Genomic DNA, 15,147 nt, shown 5'->3' with positions numbered 1-15,147 from the left:
TGCCGCATGTCACTCCCATCGCCACCAGCCCTGTCCACCAGGGCCTCCAGCCCCCATCCCATTCCTGCTCCAGCCATGCCATCCTGCCCCTGCACACTGCATCGCTCGCCTCTTCATACCCATCTCACCTTTGGGGAAGGTGTGAGGGGTGCTGATGGGGGTCCGTGGGTCAGACGGGAAGACGGGGCACTGCGAGTGGGACGCTGGAAGGCGCCCCCAGCCCAGCCTCTCTCTCTCCCCGCCAGCCCTGGCCTCTGGTGGAACCCTGCCCCTTACCAGCCTTGACAGCAGCGGGAACCTGGTGCTGGGGGCGGCTGGCGCGGCCCCAGGGAGTCCGGGCCTGGTGACCTCGTCACTCTTCTTGAACCACGCCGGGCTGCCCCTGCTCAGCGCCCCACCTGGTGTGGGCCTGGTCTCGGCAGCCGCGGCGGCCGTGGCGGCCTCCATCTCCAGCAAGTCTCCTGGCCTCTCCTCGTCCTCATCCTCGTCCTCGTCGTCCTCCTCCACTTGCAGTGAGGCGGCAGCACAGACCCCTGGAGGCCCAGGGGGGCCCGAGGTAGGGTCCAAGCCTGAGTGAGGGCCCGCCACGCCTCCCCTCCTCCTCCTCTGACCCCCGCCTCCGTCCCCCACCTGGGAAGAGGGCGAGGAGGCCATTGGTGGGGATGCAGAGGGTCCTCGGAGCAGGAGTGACGAGGGAGGAAAGACCAAAAAACAAGAAACAAAAAAACAACCAACCAAAAAGAAAGAAAAGAAAGAAAGAAAGAAAAGAAAGAAAGAAAGAAAAGAAACCAACCAACAGAAAAAAGAAAACCAAAAATAATCACAAAGAAACCAGCTGCCCCAAAGGAACAAGAGGTGAAAAACAAACATTAAAAAAAAAAAAAAAGAAAACCAAAAACAAACAAAAAATCCCTCACCAAACCGAACAAACCAAAAACCAGTCTCGAGCCAGACCTCAGTGTGCTCACCCTCACTGCTACGACACCAAATAAGAACCCCGGCCAGGGGCGGAGAAGCCTCGGCAGGGCGGACACGCGGGCCCCTGGCTGCGGGGCGAAGCCTGCCGCTGCGTGCGGCGTGGGCAGAGAAGGAAAAAGAATGTGCCAGCCTCCCAGCCGCAGCCCTCAGTCCTGGGCCAGCCAAGGCAGAGAGGGCACAGCCTGGGGCTGATGGGGTGGGCTCAGAACCACCCGCCAAATATTCCTTTCCGGAAGGTGAAAGAGAAAGGGCCTGAACAACTTTACACCAAATATTCAGTAGCTTCATCCAAAGGATGTACAGAATTTTTAGCGTTGTGCTCGACAGAATGTGTCCCTGTCATGCGTCCCCCCTCTCCCCTGGCCCCCAGCTCTCTCTGCCCGGGCAGGGGGGTCTCGCTTTAACCTCCTCCCTCCCCCAGCCAGGGGAGAGTTCAGGGGAAGGCCTGGGCTGACTTTTCACCCCTTGTACCTCCCCCTTTTTCCCTTTGAAGGGTGGGCTAGGCCGTTTTGCCAAGTTCTAGCTCTCACATGTCCCCCCTCAACCCTGTCACCCTCCTCTGCTCTGGAATCTCCCCCCCATCCCTAGTCCGAGGGAAGGTGGAAGCTTCAGGCAAGAGAGGATGAGGTGAGGGCTTTCAAGTTGTCTTTTTTTCCATCCTCGTCTGTCAGTTTCCCTGAAAAAAAAAAAAAATTCATATTCCAGTGCCTATCCGTGGGATCCTTCACGTTCTTTGACATTGACCAGAAACCAAAAAGATAACTCACCTCGCTCTTCCCACCCTGTGCCCCTCCGATACTGGCAGATGCCTCTTCCTCTCCCCTCACACACATGCACACGCGCACGCACCCCAGTGGTGGGGTTCCTCGAGGTGGCGTCCCCATCAGGGTCCGTGTGGCGGGGACAGTGCCGTGACCTGTGGCCCCCATCCGAGAGGGCGCCGTGGTGGCCACCACTCCCACAAGACCTCCCTCAAGTCTCGGCTGGACCCTGTGTTTGCCCAGCGCTGGACACATCTCGACGGACAGAGGAGAGACGCTGCTGGGAGCCACGTTGCCCTCCTGCTGTTGTGGAGGCCAACAAAGTTCTGAACCAAAAAAACAAAAAACCAAACAATAAATTAAAACTAGAAAAAAAAAAGAATTTATAGATATATATATATTTAAGGGAAAGAAGACGAGGACTCTTCAAAGGATACGAAGGAGCCGCGATGGGGAGCCAAGCCCCTGCACCAGTGGTCCAGGCCCTTGGTCCCCGAGGCGGATGGAAGGACGGATGCTTCTTTCTCTTCACAAATACCTCATGGACGTCGTCTTCGGGAAAGCCGGACGGGGGCGGCTGGGGCAGGGCCTGTCCCTCAGCCAGGGCGGATGGAAGCGGGTGGGCAGGGCTGAGAGAGGGTGTCAGGGACAGGGGTGAAGAGCCCCGAGCTCCCCGCCCCCCCAATCAACTGAAAAAGCTTTAAAAAAAAAAAAACAGGAAAAAAAGGAATAAGAAAGCAAAAAAGAATGGACGAAGGAAAACTAACAAACTTTCGGGTGGTTTGATTCCTCCTTTGAGTTCTTCTTCTGTTCTCTGCAGTCTGTCCTCTCCCCTCTGTCTCCTCCTTTCTCTTGGTCTGTCTCTCCCTCTTCCTTCCATCCACTTTCACCTCTCTTAATCTCCTTCTTTCTGTGTCTCTCCTCAAACCAAAGTGTTGCTGTGAAGGACGCGAGCCATTGAAATCAGAGTGGCCCCCGCCCCTCGCCGGGCAGGAGCAGAGGGAGGGGAGAGCCCCGGGAGATGGGCAGTGCCGCCGGACACTTCCGAGGAGAGGCAGACAGAGCCTCGGACACCACCCCGGGCCCCGAGGCCTCTGCGTCCTCTCTCTTTCTTGCCTCCTTTCTCCCACTCGGGAAATGAAACTGTTGGGCTGGGACATGGAGGCAGCAGAGGCTCAGCTGTTTCAGGGGTCTCGGGGTGCCTTGTCTGGGCAGTGGTGGAGTGGCTGCCCCTCCCACCCTGGCACCGATGGGGCCTGGCCTGCCGTCGACCCATCCTCGCCAGAATGTAAGCATCTCCGCTGAACCGACTCCCTGCCCTTACCCTACCTCTGACTTTGTCCATTTTTATTTCCTGAAGAGAAGGGACTGGCTAGAGGGCCTGGGCCCCAGCCCAAGGGTGGAGAGGGGGCCAAGGGCTCCTGAACAGATAGGAAGGACATTTGAGCAGAGCCAAGTGAAAGGAATTACAACCAAAAACCCCTCTGAGAAGACAGGCAGCATGGAAGGCATGGTGGAGATGACTCAAACAAAAACTATGATTCTAGACCAAAAAAAAGGAAAAAAAGAAAAAAAAAAAAAAAAAGAAAGAAAAAAAGAAAAAAAAAAGAAAAAAGAAAAAAACAAAAAAGGAAAGAATATCCAGGACTCACCACCACCCACTTCATCCTGCTTCCTCTCCATCAAGTCCTGCCACCTGGGACCTTCCTCCACCCCAGTGTGGGAGGAGCGGGGCAGAGGGGAGAGGAGGAAGCAGGGGGCAGGGATGGGGCTGATGCCCTGACATTGGTGGAGGGACCCCTGTGCAGCCGGGGTGGTGGGGACCCTCCCCGTCCGACCCCCATAACTGGGAAAAGGAAAACAAGAAAAAAAGAAAATTCCTGGAAGGGGGAAAAATAACCAAATCCCAAGCTTTAACTACAGCTGTGAAACCAAATATTGGGAAGGGGGTGGGAGGGAGGGAGGGGCAAGTGCGCCCCAGGTCTCCCCCCTGGGCCCCCTCCCCCGAGGACTCGAGATAAGGCACCAAATACCTCATAGAACTTTAATGTTAAAAAATGGAAACCAAATATCGTTGGCTGGGGGCCAGCCAGGGCAAGGGGCCGGGGGCCTGAGGGAGCCAGGGTTGGGAAGGTGATGGGGGAATTAATGCCCCCCAACCCCCTCTGCCCCTTTCACTCCAGTCCCCCACCCCGTCTCGACTCCGGGAAACAAAACTATCTCATCGTTTTTATTTTGTGGTCTGTACAGAGCCTGTGTCCGTGTGTCTGTGTGCGAGCGAGAGAGTTGGGGGGCTGGGGAACTTTACGTGGGGTTGGGGAAGGAGACCCCAGGCTGGGTTCTGGGCTAGGTGAGATGTCTGAGGTGGGGGGCCAGGGGCCTGGGCTAGAAAGGATGATGAATGGGTTGGAGAAAGTGGAAGCCCTCTGAATTTCTCCTCCCCAACCCTGACCTCCTACTGGAGGGAGGGACAGAGACTGGGTCTACCTAATGGTGGGCCTTTTAATTGTGCCAAAAAAAAAAAATGCCAGTAACTAAAACACCTCTCTCTGTTCTCTTCTGGGAGGGTGGGGGTGGAAGTGGGAGGGAGGGCTGGGGGAGGGTAAGTAGGGGTCAGTGGAGATGAGGAACCCAAGCCTCCGTATGGATTGGGGCTAAGATCAGAAGGGGTAGTAAGGCTGTGAGTTTCCCGCACATCTCCTCCCTGGGGAAGGCCAAGAGAGGGGTCTCCAAGCCCTGCACCCTGGGAAGATGGGGTAAGGGACTAGCCACGTAGTGGGGGACCTCTTGAACTGGCTAGATTTCCCCCCCTACCCAAATCCCAAGGTGCCTCTCTCTCCCTTTAGCCCAGGGTAGGGGGAACTGAGTGAGAGAGAGAGTGAGACAGACTGAGCAAGATTGAGACACGCGGGCCGCCACTGGCCTCTGAGTGGGAAAGGCAAGTGCGAGAGATAAAGGCCTCCAAGAGAAAAAAGAAACAAACCAAAGATTTAACCATTTAAAAAAAAAAAAAACCCACAGACAACTCCGCTACCTTTTTATATGTTGGAAAAAAAAGTGAAAAAAATTAAAAAATTAAAATTAAAAAAAATACACAAAAACTCCAAGCCGCAGTTCCTTCATGCGGTTTGAACTTTGACCTCAGCAGTCTCCAAAGCAAGACGACGAGAAAGGTGAACAAGAAAAAGAAAAAATAATGTATATTTTTAAGTATTTGTCCTTGAGATGTTAACTCCTTGTTAAACAAACACAAAAAGGAGAGAAAAATCCAGAGAGAATTGTTGCTGGGACGGAGACAACTATTTACTATGTCTGTGACCCCTCCCCTCTGCCTCACCCTCCTCTCCTCTTCCCTTTCCTCTATCCCTGCTGCCCCTCCCCCAGCCTGTCCCCCAAGCCCAGGGGCTCAGTATTTATTTATTTATATAATTGCAGGGTGACTGGGGTCCTCTCTCGACAACTTGTAGAGAGGTCCTTTGAATCATGGTAGGGTGGGGAAGGGGCAAGGAGTCTTTGGGGAAAAGCAGGGGCCTGATCTTCGGTCAGTTCCTCTCTGCTAGCTCTGGCTTCTTATCCCACTGCTGCCACCATCTCCTCCCAAATCCAAGGCTGCACTAGGGCAAGGTGACGATCCCACCTTGTAAAGATCCGATTGGCTTGGCCCTTTTTGGGGTGGGTGTCTCTCACCTACTCATTTGAAAGACCAGGTTGGAATGGGGATGGGAAGAGGTGGCAAGTAGTGAGTAAGGGAGACCAAGAAGTGGCATCTGGAAATTGAGTAGGCCCTGGAGGAGACCTGCCTCTCCTCCATTCTCAACAAGTTAGCCCCCCTTTCAGTTCTGTTTGACCCCTGTGTTGGTAGCCCCTCCCTTCCCATCCTGTACCCCCTCCCTGTCTCTTCTCGTGGTAGCGGGTTAGCGTTTCAGTGTTCTTAACTCCAATCTGCTTGTTCATTGTACAATGTGCTTCTTTTAAGGCCCCATTTTTGTAACTTGAGTGTGTCATTCATCTGAACAACATCAAAAAATAAAAAATTAAAAACTGTACAGAGAGAAATACAGCCTCTTCTCCCTTGGTCTCCTCTCTGTCTTGGGAAAGGTGGCGGGGAAATCAGGGTATGGGGTGGGTGTGTGCGTGCTGTGGAGGGGAGGGCTTTACTTCTGTTCAGGGAATGTTCAGAAGTAAGACCTGAGCAATTTTTTTTTCACCAATTAAAAAAACAAGCCTCGGGGCTTCCCTGGTGGTGCAGTGGTTAAGAATCCACCTGCCAATGCAGGGGACACAGGTTCGAGCCCTGGTCCGGGAAGATCCCACATGCCGCGGAGAAACTAAGCCCATGCGCCACAACTACTGAGCCTCCGCTCTAGAGCCCGTGAGCCACAACTACTGAGCCTGTGCTCTAGAGCCCACGCTCTGCAGCAAGAGAAGCCACCACAATGAGAAGCCCGCGCACCCCAACGAAGAGTAGCCCCTGCTCTCCGCAACTAGAGAAAGCCTGCACACAGCAATGAAGACCCAATGCAGCCAAAAAAAAAAAGAAAAGAAAAAAACAAGCCTTGGAACTTAGAACGAATTCAAATTCCTGAATTTAAATCTCAGTTCTGCCGTTTTATATGACCTTCAACACATGAACTTGTGTCCACATCTGTAACACAGAGACAATATGTAGCCTGTGGGGTTGTAAGAATTAAATGAGATGGTGTAGGTGCTTAGGACAGATCTCCAGCACGCTGGCTTCAATAAATGAGAACTATGAGAAATGCAGGAAACAAGTGAGTAGTTCCCTACCTCCATCCACAGAGGACTAACAAGACCCTTTACAAAGAGTTGACTTTGAAGTTGTCTGGTGGTACAAGATACACACCTGACTTCTTTTTCAGAACGACATTAGGTCTCTCACTCACTCAAATTTTTGTGCTCATCTCGACTAAGTCATTTGGCAGGAACAACCGTTCCACAGGCCAGACCACGGGCTGATCCCCAGGACCTCACTGCTGAAAATCTAAAATGGTGTGTTTTCTCACTGCCGTCAGGTCTTCTTGTCACTGTTCCATGCTCTAACGTATGCCTGGCACACAGGTGCTGGGATTCTGCAAATTCAATAGTGAGGGATAGGGGAACAGGAGAAAGGAAACAAGTAGGAGAGGGTTTGATCATTTCAAAAGAGAAAATATATTAGTACAGCACCGTTTTGGCAAGAGAGAAAAAAAAAAAACTACTTCTCCAACTCTCAAGCCAAGTCAGTAGGGATGGGGCAGTGGGATGTTGGGCTGGAGGTTCAGAGTAGTACCCCGAGGAAGGTCATTTGTTCCAGCCCCCTGACTGTAGGGGGTGCAGTCAGAACCATACAGACCCAAAAGGTCTTTGGCACCCAGGCCAGCCTGTGACAAGCACAGATGCCACACCTGAGAGCACTCTGGAGCTGAACTAGCTGAACTAGCTGAACTGTAGCCTCGTAAACGTGCTCAACTGCTCTACATGGTCTCCCCTGTACAGTCATACTTGGGCCTCATATCGTCAAGAACATATTGTCACTAGAGGACCACTGTTCTGTCCCCTTGACAGTTCTGCTTAAGCAGCTTCCACATCCAACTAAAACCAAGCAATGCAAGGTTCTTTTTAGTGGGGTCTGCAAGTCACCTGCATCCGAATTGCTGTGTTCAAAACACAGATGCCTAGGTCTCACCAAGACATGCTTGCTGGATCCAAATCTCTGGGGAAATTGCCTAACACACATTAAAGTTCAAGAACCTTTGCCTGTCCAATGCAAATCCCAGCATCCAAGAAGGGTTTGATTAGTGCGATCTTTTTTAGGAGAGTGGTCCAACTGAGGACCACGGAAGTTTCAGTAGGGTGACGGTGAACAATGGCTTGTTCATAAACATGTTTGCACACACACACTTTTCTCAGGGTGGGAGTCTAAAGTTTTCATTAAAGGCTCTAAAAAGGAACCACAATAGAGGAAGGGTGATCCCCTCCACTGTCACCCAGCTGCTTCTCTGCTGAAAGCATCTTTATCTTGGGGTCAACCAGGGTTGACCCTCAGGGGTTTTCCTCCATTCCTGTCCCTTGATTCAGCCTGATTTTTATCTGGTTTTGCAAAGATAAATCCTCCAATTGTTCTAAGCAACAGCTTAGGTGTTACAGCTCTTCCTGAAAGGAGGCAGTCTGAGAATGAATCTTCACCTGTGGATTAAGGGGCTCTGGCATGCTGGGCTAAGATGGCTCGAGTCCTTTCTGCAGGGTATGAGGTTACTGAAAGATGGTGCCCACAATCAACACACTCTGGTCGAAAACAACTGCTTAACATATTAAGCGCTCTACTTCATTAGGAGCTGTCGAGATATCAAAAGGCTGAGTGCTTTACCTTTTTAAAAGTGAAGAGAAGCATAAGCTCCAGTGCCCACAGAGGGCTACAGGATTGCTGAAGGGAGTCGAGAGTAATGGAGAGGCTGAGTGGGCAGCTCTCAGGCCTCCCTTTCCCCTCGTTTCAATGCAAACAGCTTCCCTTTACCTCTCATTTACTAGGGTTCCGATAAGAATTCTAACAAAAAGACTACAGTAACCTTGCGGGGGGGTTATTTTTCTTCGAGTGTGGCTCTTAAGAGAAAAGACTAGCATAGGAGCCGAGCATTTCCACCAGTCACACATTCACCATCTCCTCTCTCCACTGCCCTCCCCCAAGTATGGAGAAGGCAGAAGAGTGTAGAGGAATGCGTACAGGTGATTAAACCAAATCAAACTACACTGAAATTCAAGCTCTGCCCTATCTGGTTTGAATGACCTTGGGCAAGTCACTTCACCGCTTTTGACTTCAGATTCCTTTCCTACGAAACGTTCTCTTCACGGGATCAGTGTGAAGATCATTCCCAAAAATGTAGGAAAATACTTGAGACAAATTGGGCATTCAAACATCAGTCAACTACCCCAACCACCCCTCTCCCCACAACCAACATCCGTGGGCTGAGCCAGAGGCCAACTCCAGGTGGGTGTCAGAGCACCTCCCCTTGTGAGGCTTCCTACCCCCAGAGGCTGTTACTCAGAATCTTCTCCAATCCCACAGCTGGATCTTGTCCCAGAAGCCACCTCCTCTACTGCCCCGGAGATCGTGCCCTTCCGAGACCTGCATTTGCCTTCAGGGATGCATAGTGAGAAAACCAGATGGCCTTGGAGGAGACAGCTCATGTCAGGCCAGAGAGAAGGGGACAGGGGTGGTGAGAACCTGAAGATTTTCCTAAATGTTCCTGCCACCAGCAGAAACAGCTTCAGGCTTTTCTACGGGGCTGTGGGGACCTCTAGTGGCAAGAGAACCATGCTGGCCCCATCTACTACCACAGTGAAGTCCCTGCTCCCTGAAAGCCATGCCCATGGACTCTAGGTCCTCCTTAGTTTCCGTTTACTGAGCTCCACTACTTGCCAGGCCCTGTTCTAGGCACTGGGAATGCAGCCATGAAAAGTCAGACCCAAGAACCTGGGGCTCACAGCTCCCAAATTCCACCACCCCACACGGCCAGGCCAGACAAAAGCACATAAATGTCCAACTCAGTCTTTATTGACCATTTCACCTTGGGGCCAACAGGTGTGTGTGTGGGCGGGGGCACCTTTATGCACGTCAAGGACCCTAGAGCACCCCCCTCAGAAGAAAGAATAAATCCAGTTACAGAACTTACATGGCAGTTGAGAGGGGGAAAAGGGGCACAGTATGTACAGAGACTTAAGGGGATGGTAAAGTTCTTCAGCAAGAGGGCATGGTGGTGCTGAAGAGGGACATGAGGCAGGGTCAGCCACTGATCTGGACCCCCTCAGCCTCAGCCAGAGGGTAGATCTCAATGGCCTCCACCAGGGGCAGGGCTTCCACTGCAGTCTCCATCACAGCCAGGCCGACCGCAGCCTCTGCCTCTGCCAGCTGCTGCCGCACAGCTGCCTGATGCTGCTGCTGGTGGGTCTTGCGGTGCTTCCATAGGTTGGAGAAGGAGCGGTAGCTCTTGCCACAATCGGGGCAGGAGTAGGGCCGCTCGCCCGTGTGAATGCGGCGATGTTCTGCCAGGCGCATGGAGATGGCAAAGGCTTTACCACACACTTCACAGGCGAAGGGCCGCTCACCTGTGTGCAGGCGGCGGTGGTCCTTCAGGTGGGTACTCTGACGGAAGGCCTTGCCACAGTCTGGACACGGGTATGGCCGCTCGCCTGTGTGGATGCGCCGGTGTACCTGCAGTGACGTTTCCGTGCTGAACAGCTTCTTGCACTCGCTGCACTCCAGGCCACGGCGTCGGGCAGGGGCCGCAGGGGCTGCAGGTGCCATGCCTCCAAGGGTCGTTGGGGAGGCCACTGGTGTGCGAGCAGCCCGTGGGGCCCGAGGGGCCGGAGGCTCCTTAGCCAGGACCTCCCCAGGCCCAGCAGCTGCGTGGGCTGCCTCGTGGGCCTGCAGCCGAGCAGCGGAGCCCACTTTTTTGCCACAGGTGCCACACTCGAAGCGCCGCGGGGCCTGGGCAGCGGCAGCTGCACAGCGGTGCTCATGCAGCCGCAGCGAGGAAGGGAAGGCAGCACCACAGGACGAGCAGCGGTGGGGCTGGCGCCCGGCATGGGCCACAAGCTGGTGAACCTCCAGCAGCCGTCGCAGCAAGAAGGAGCGGGGGCACTCGCGACACTTGTAGGGGTACTCGCCAGTGTGGTGGTAGCGGTGCATGAGCAGGCGGTAGGGGCGGTGAAAACGCACTCCGCACTCCTGGCAGCGGTAGGGGAAGTGCTGGGCATGCACCAGGCGGTGCTGCCTCAGGGTGGAGCTCTGTGTGAAAGCCTTGCCGCAGTCCCCACACCGGTAGGGCCGCTCCCCTGTGTGTGTGAGCCGGTGGCGGGCCAGGTTGGCGGGTGAGTTGAAAGGCTTGGAGCAGTCTGGGCAGGGGAAGGGCCGTTCACCTGTGTGTGTGCGCAGGTGGTTACGCACGTGAGACTTCTTCTTGAACATCTTGCCGCAGATGCTACACTTATGGCGCCGTTCCAGCCGGTGCACAAAACGCTGGTGCCGTGTCAGTTGCAACGCCTTGCCAAATTCACGGCTGCACAGGAGGCAGCGGTAGGTGCCTGGGGCAGCAGGCCCTGCTGGGCTCTCCTCAGCAGCGGGGGGCTCCGGGGCCTCTGGCTCTCCAGTCTCTGCTGGGGCTGGCTCAGGGACGCCAATGACAGGCTCCTCCGGTGGGACTGGTGTTGTGGGCAGAGGGACACCCCCAACCCCATGGGTACGCCGGTGATAAAGGAACTTGGTGAGGTTGACAAAGGTCTTTCCACATGGACACGAATGCAGAGGATTTGGGGTGTGGGCTCGCCGGTGGGCCAGGAGGAGGGCCTCTGTGCCAAAGGCCAGGCCACAGTCCACACACAGGAAATGAGACTCGCTGCTGTGGTCTCCGAGGTGCTGGTCCAGACTGGAAGGGCTGGGGAAGACACGACTGCACAGGGGGCACTTAAAGACACCCTCCCGGTGGCTCCGCAGGTGCTGCTGCAGCTGGTGAGGTGAGAGAAAGAGCTGGTCACAGGCTGAGCAGAAGAGCTCCTGGGTGGCTGCCCCACCCGGCTCTCCACTGTTGTTCCTCCGTGCCCTGCGCCCCCGGCGATCGCGTCCAATGGCTTCACCGTTGCGCAGCTCATAACTGTGGTCAGAGGATGGCAGGGGGTCAGGCTGAGACACAGGCACCTCTGCAGGTGATGGGGTCAGAGTCTCCTGCTGCAAGGCAGGCTCCTCAGACTCTGGGGCGGGAGCCGGGAAGTGGGTGGCCTGATGCTCCAGGAAGTCGCCTGGCAGCTGGAAGAGCTGCGAGCACTCAGAACACTTGTAGAGGAGCAGCTCCACCTCAGTCACCACCTCGGTGGTGGCAGCGGCAGAGGGGACAGCTGCCCCTTCCCCACCCTCTTCCGCCTTGCGGTATGAGTGCTCCACAGCCACGCGGGCCTGGCCCACGGGGGACCCCAGGACAACTGGGGACCCCAGGACAACTGGAGCCGGAGGCTTGGTGGGAGTGGCCCTGAGGTGCGTCTGCCGGTGGTTCAGCCAGAGCTCCTGGCTGGCGAAGAGAGCCTTGCAATCCACACACTCATAGTGGATGGTACTGGCGCTCAGGGGGGGCGCCTTGGGTGGTGGCTCAGCTGGCGCTGCCTCCTGGGGCGCCATCATCTTCAGGTGTAGCTCCTGGTGCTCCAGAAGCTGGCTGGGCGACATCAGCAGCTGCCCACACTCCAGGCACTGGTACTGGCTCTCCTGCACTAGGGTCTGATAGAGGCCCGTGCCAGAAGCTGCCTCTGTGGCCACAGTGACTCCAGGGTCGGCCACACCCACCAGCTCAAAGTGCTGCTGGGGCACGTGGGAGTTCTGATGCATGAGCACCTCCTCCAGGGATCCATACAGCTGGTTGCACTCAGAGCAGACATAGCGGTGCTCAATGTATAGGACTGTTTCCTCTGACTCCTCAGTCATGACGGCGGCAAGACCCTGGGCTGGGAGAAGTGGGGACAAATTGTATCTAAGCCACTGCTTCCTCAGTCCTTCCCAGGGAAAATTCTTTCCCTTTATCATTTCCCTACCAAAATCCTAGATCAATTTCCCCACCTAACTTCTTGCTTCCATATTTCCACTCCCTAACAATCCTTCCTCTCCTGAACACACGAGAGCACCAAGCACAAAACCTTCCCCGCAGTCCGTTCCCAGTGAATCTGCCCAAATCTCACCTCTGCATCAACTAGCATTAAACTCTACCTACCAGATCCTTGCAACCTGTCCAATCTCTCATTCTCATGCCTCACAGCTGGCCCAAAGCCCCAACCCATCACACAGGACCCTCTCCAGTCAGATTTCCTTCCACTGACTCTTCTTACCAACATACTACCCCATCCCTACCCCCAACTGCAGGGGAGAGTCCTCACACAGGCCCAAACCACCCACAGTTCAGAGCTTCACTCCTCCTCTGCTCCCACCCCCAGGTTCTCTATCTCTTTTTACACCCTGACCACTCAAACTGCCCCAGGGCCCTGCCACTTTTGGCACCCTCTCATGGTGCAACCCTCCTCCTTTGTACACAGCTTGTCACCCGCTAACTTTCTCCCTTTGGTGCCCAGGTCCTCACATCAATAAACTTTTCTCACATTGGCCTAACCCATCTCCACACGCAGACCTTTTCCAAACCTTAACCACTTCCCTGTGATCCCCAGATCCCCCTCTTCAAATTATTTAACTCCCTCTACAAATCAAGGCCCACTCCCACAACCCTAAGGGCCTATCCAGGACACCCAAACCCATCTTCACAAAAGCCTAATCCTTTCTTCACATTCAGACCCTTCCCACCACCCTAACTCATGTTTCCAGGGCACCCAGACACCCTTCACATTAATCACCTACCTCTTCTGTGCACTGAGACATCATCTACAATTCTCTCTGGGGTACCCAGACCCCCTCTTCATACTGATTTAAACCCTCCTTCTTTATAGACAACCACCCTAGGCCATTCAGCGATTCCCAGAACCTCTCTTCACATATTCTTCTTTGCAAAAAAGACCCCTCCCACCCTAACCCATTCTTGGGACAGACTCCCCCCACCTCACATTATGAGCCTAACCTTTTCTTCTTTGCAAAAAGACCCCTTTCCTCCCCACCCCAACCCATTCTAGGGATGCCCAGATACCATTCTTCGTATCAACCTAAACCCCTCTTATTTGCAAAAAGACCCAACCCCACCCTAACCCATTCCAGGGATGCTCAGACCCTCTCTTCATATCAAAATTCCTCTTTTCCACAAAAAGATCCCACAAATACCCTATTACAATCCAAGGATATACAGACTATACTTCATAATGGCTTAAACTCCTTTCCCACATACCCCTCCCACTGTCCAAATCTCATTAAGAATACCGTGAAACCCCCTCTTAGGCAAAACCCCTCCAACCACCACCCTAACCCTGATAGATAGCCAGACCCCTCTTCCTCACACCCAGGGCCCTCTGACCATCCTACTACCCTGTGGCTACCCAGACCTCCCCAGCTTAACACACAGATCTCTCTCACCACCCTAACCCCCTCCAGGGATCCCCAATTCCTACTCTTCACCTTGACCTAATTCCTAGTACTTTTCAGAAAGACCATTTCTCCTCAAGTTATTCTAGGGATCCCCAGACGCCAGTTTCACATAACATAAAACATAACCCTTCTTTGCACAGAGACCGCTCTCAACCCATTCCAAGGGTACCCAACGCGCCCCCCCCACAGTGGTTTAACTCTTCACATTAATGTAACCCCATTCTTCACACCGGGACCTCTCCCTCAGCTCTAAATCTCCCCTCTAGGCACATCCATTTCCTGATATCTTTTCACACCAAGACCCCTCTCATTGGCCTAACTCTCCAGGAATAACTAGAGTTTCTCTTTACGGTAACTTAACCACCTCTGTTCTCACGGCCTAAACCCCTCCCTGGGCACCCTATGCCCTCTAACCGTCCACCCTCCTTCGGTCCTGGACTGTCCCAGCGCCCAGCCCTTTGCCGCGTACTCCCAGGAGCCTTGGAGACCCTCCCGGGGGCAGCTCTAACGCCTCCCTTACCACCCAGGTCCCTGCCAGCCCCCAGCCCAAGCCCCGTCCCTCCTCGCCCTTCCCAGGACTCTGGCCCCTTTCCCACCCGACACCCAGGCCCGGCCCCCGCCCAGCTTCCCGCGCGCCCCGCGGGCCGTTGGTACCGCTCCGCCCTCATCTCCCGGCGCGCGCCCCCCTCCGGCCCTCAGTGCGCAGGCGAGGTGACGAGTGGAGACCGCGGGGGGAGGGTGGGGAGCCCGGCCGGCCCTTCACACGCCCGCCCGCACTTACCCGCCTCAGCCGTCTCGCACCCCCCGGGCCCGGGCCCGGGCAGCAGCTCCCCTCGCGCGGCCACCCTAGCGCTACGCCCTCTCTAGCTCCCGCCGTCTCCTCTCGCCTGCTCCGCAGCCTCGCTCTCGCCCCCAATCACCCTCAGGAACGCCCCTCCCACCTTCCTCGTCGGCCGCCGTGCCGATGGCGAATGAGCCCAATCATCGCCCGTCTGGCCCCTGCCGTTCTGCCAATCGACGCTCACGTCTCCGAGCCCTGGGCCAATAATATGTGACGTTTGGATCCCCCGCAGCGCCCAACCAATCCTCCAGCGACGTTCTCTCACCGGCCGGCCCCCGGGTTGATGGTGCCCGCCCCCTTACGCCCCCTGAAGGATCTTCCTCCTCCACCTCCTCAGCGATTCCGTTTGAAGGCTCTAGAGGGGAGGACAGCGCGGTGACGTCAGACGGCGGAGCGCTGCTTCGGGCGCCATGTTGGGGTTGCCGGTCGGGAGGTGCCTCGGGGTCGAGGGGTAAAGTGGGGGAAATTGAGGCACCCGATACTCGGAGGGCGGAGGCGGGGGACTC

At 55.1% G+C, this 15,147-nt stretch overlaps 2 protein-coding genes across 19 annotated transcripts in view; one reads left to right on the top strand and one right to left on the bottom strand.

The window, feature by feature from the left end:
* The window catches only part of POU2F2 (POU class 2 homeobox 2), a 103,520-nt gene extending 100,151 nt beyond the window's left edge, over nt 1–3,369 (top strand). For all 16 annotated transcript variants that reach the window (XM_032614144.1, XM_032614143.1, XM_032614146.1 and 13 more), the window contains one exon: nt 246–3,369. In XM_032614144.1, the coding sequence (XP_032470035.1) occupies nt 246–577 (332 nt within the window). In that variant the 3' untranslated portion in view covers nt 578–3,369. The remainder of the gene's footprint in view (nt 1–245) is intronic.
* Nucleotides 3,370–9,269: 5,900 nt separating this feature from the next.
* On the bottom strand, nt 9,270–14,748 carry ZNF574 (zinc finger protein 574). 3 transcript variants are annotated; one of them, XM_032614103.1, is made up of 2 exons: nt 14,582–14,748; nt 9,270–12,227 (listed from the first exon to the last, which is right to left on the bottom strand). In XM_032614103.1, the coding sequence occupies exon 2, from the start codon at nt 12,205–12,207 to the stop codon at nt 9,520–9,522; it is 2,688 nt and encodes an 895-aa protein (XP_032469994.1). In that variant the 5' UTR covers nt 12,208–12,227; nt 14,582–14,748; the 3' UTR covers nt 9,270–9,519. The 3 variants fall into 3 exon arrangements, with proteins under 3 accessions (XP_032469994.1, XP_032469996.1, XP_032469995.1); XM_032614105.1 differs by lacking the exon at nt 14,582–14,748 and adding an exon at nt 14,455–14,480; XM_032614104.1 differs by lacking the exon at nt 14,582–14,748 and adding an exon at nt 13,126–13,262.
* Between the last annotated feature and the right edge of the window lie 399 nt (nt 14,749–15,147).

Source organism: Phocoena sinus, chromosome 19 (genome assembly GCF_008692025.1).
Source record: "Phocoena sinus isolate mPhoSin1 chromosome 19, mPhoSin1.pri, whole genome shotgun sequence".
NCBI classification, from domain to species: domain Eukaryota; kingdom Metazoa; phylum Chordata; class Mammalia; order Artiodactyla; family Phocoenidae; genus Phocoena; species Phocoena sinus.
This window is presented reverse-complemented; position numbering and strand designations above follow the sequence as displayed.

Bases quoted from the DNA above. Each gene is read 5' to 3' on its own strand.
- ZNF574 (XM_032614103.1), bottom strand. From the start codon at position 12,207: ATGACTGAGGAGTCAGAGGAAACAGTCCTATACATTGAGCACCGCTAT.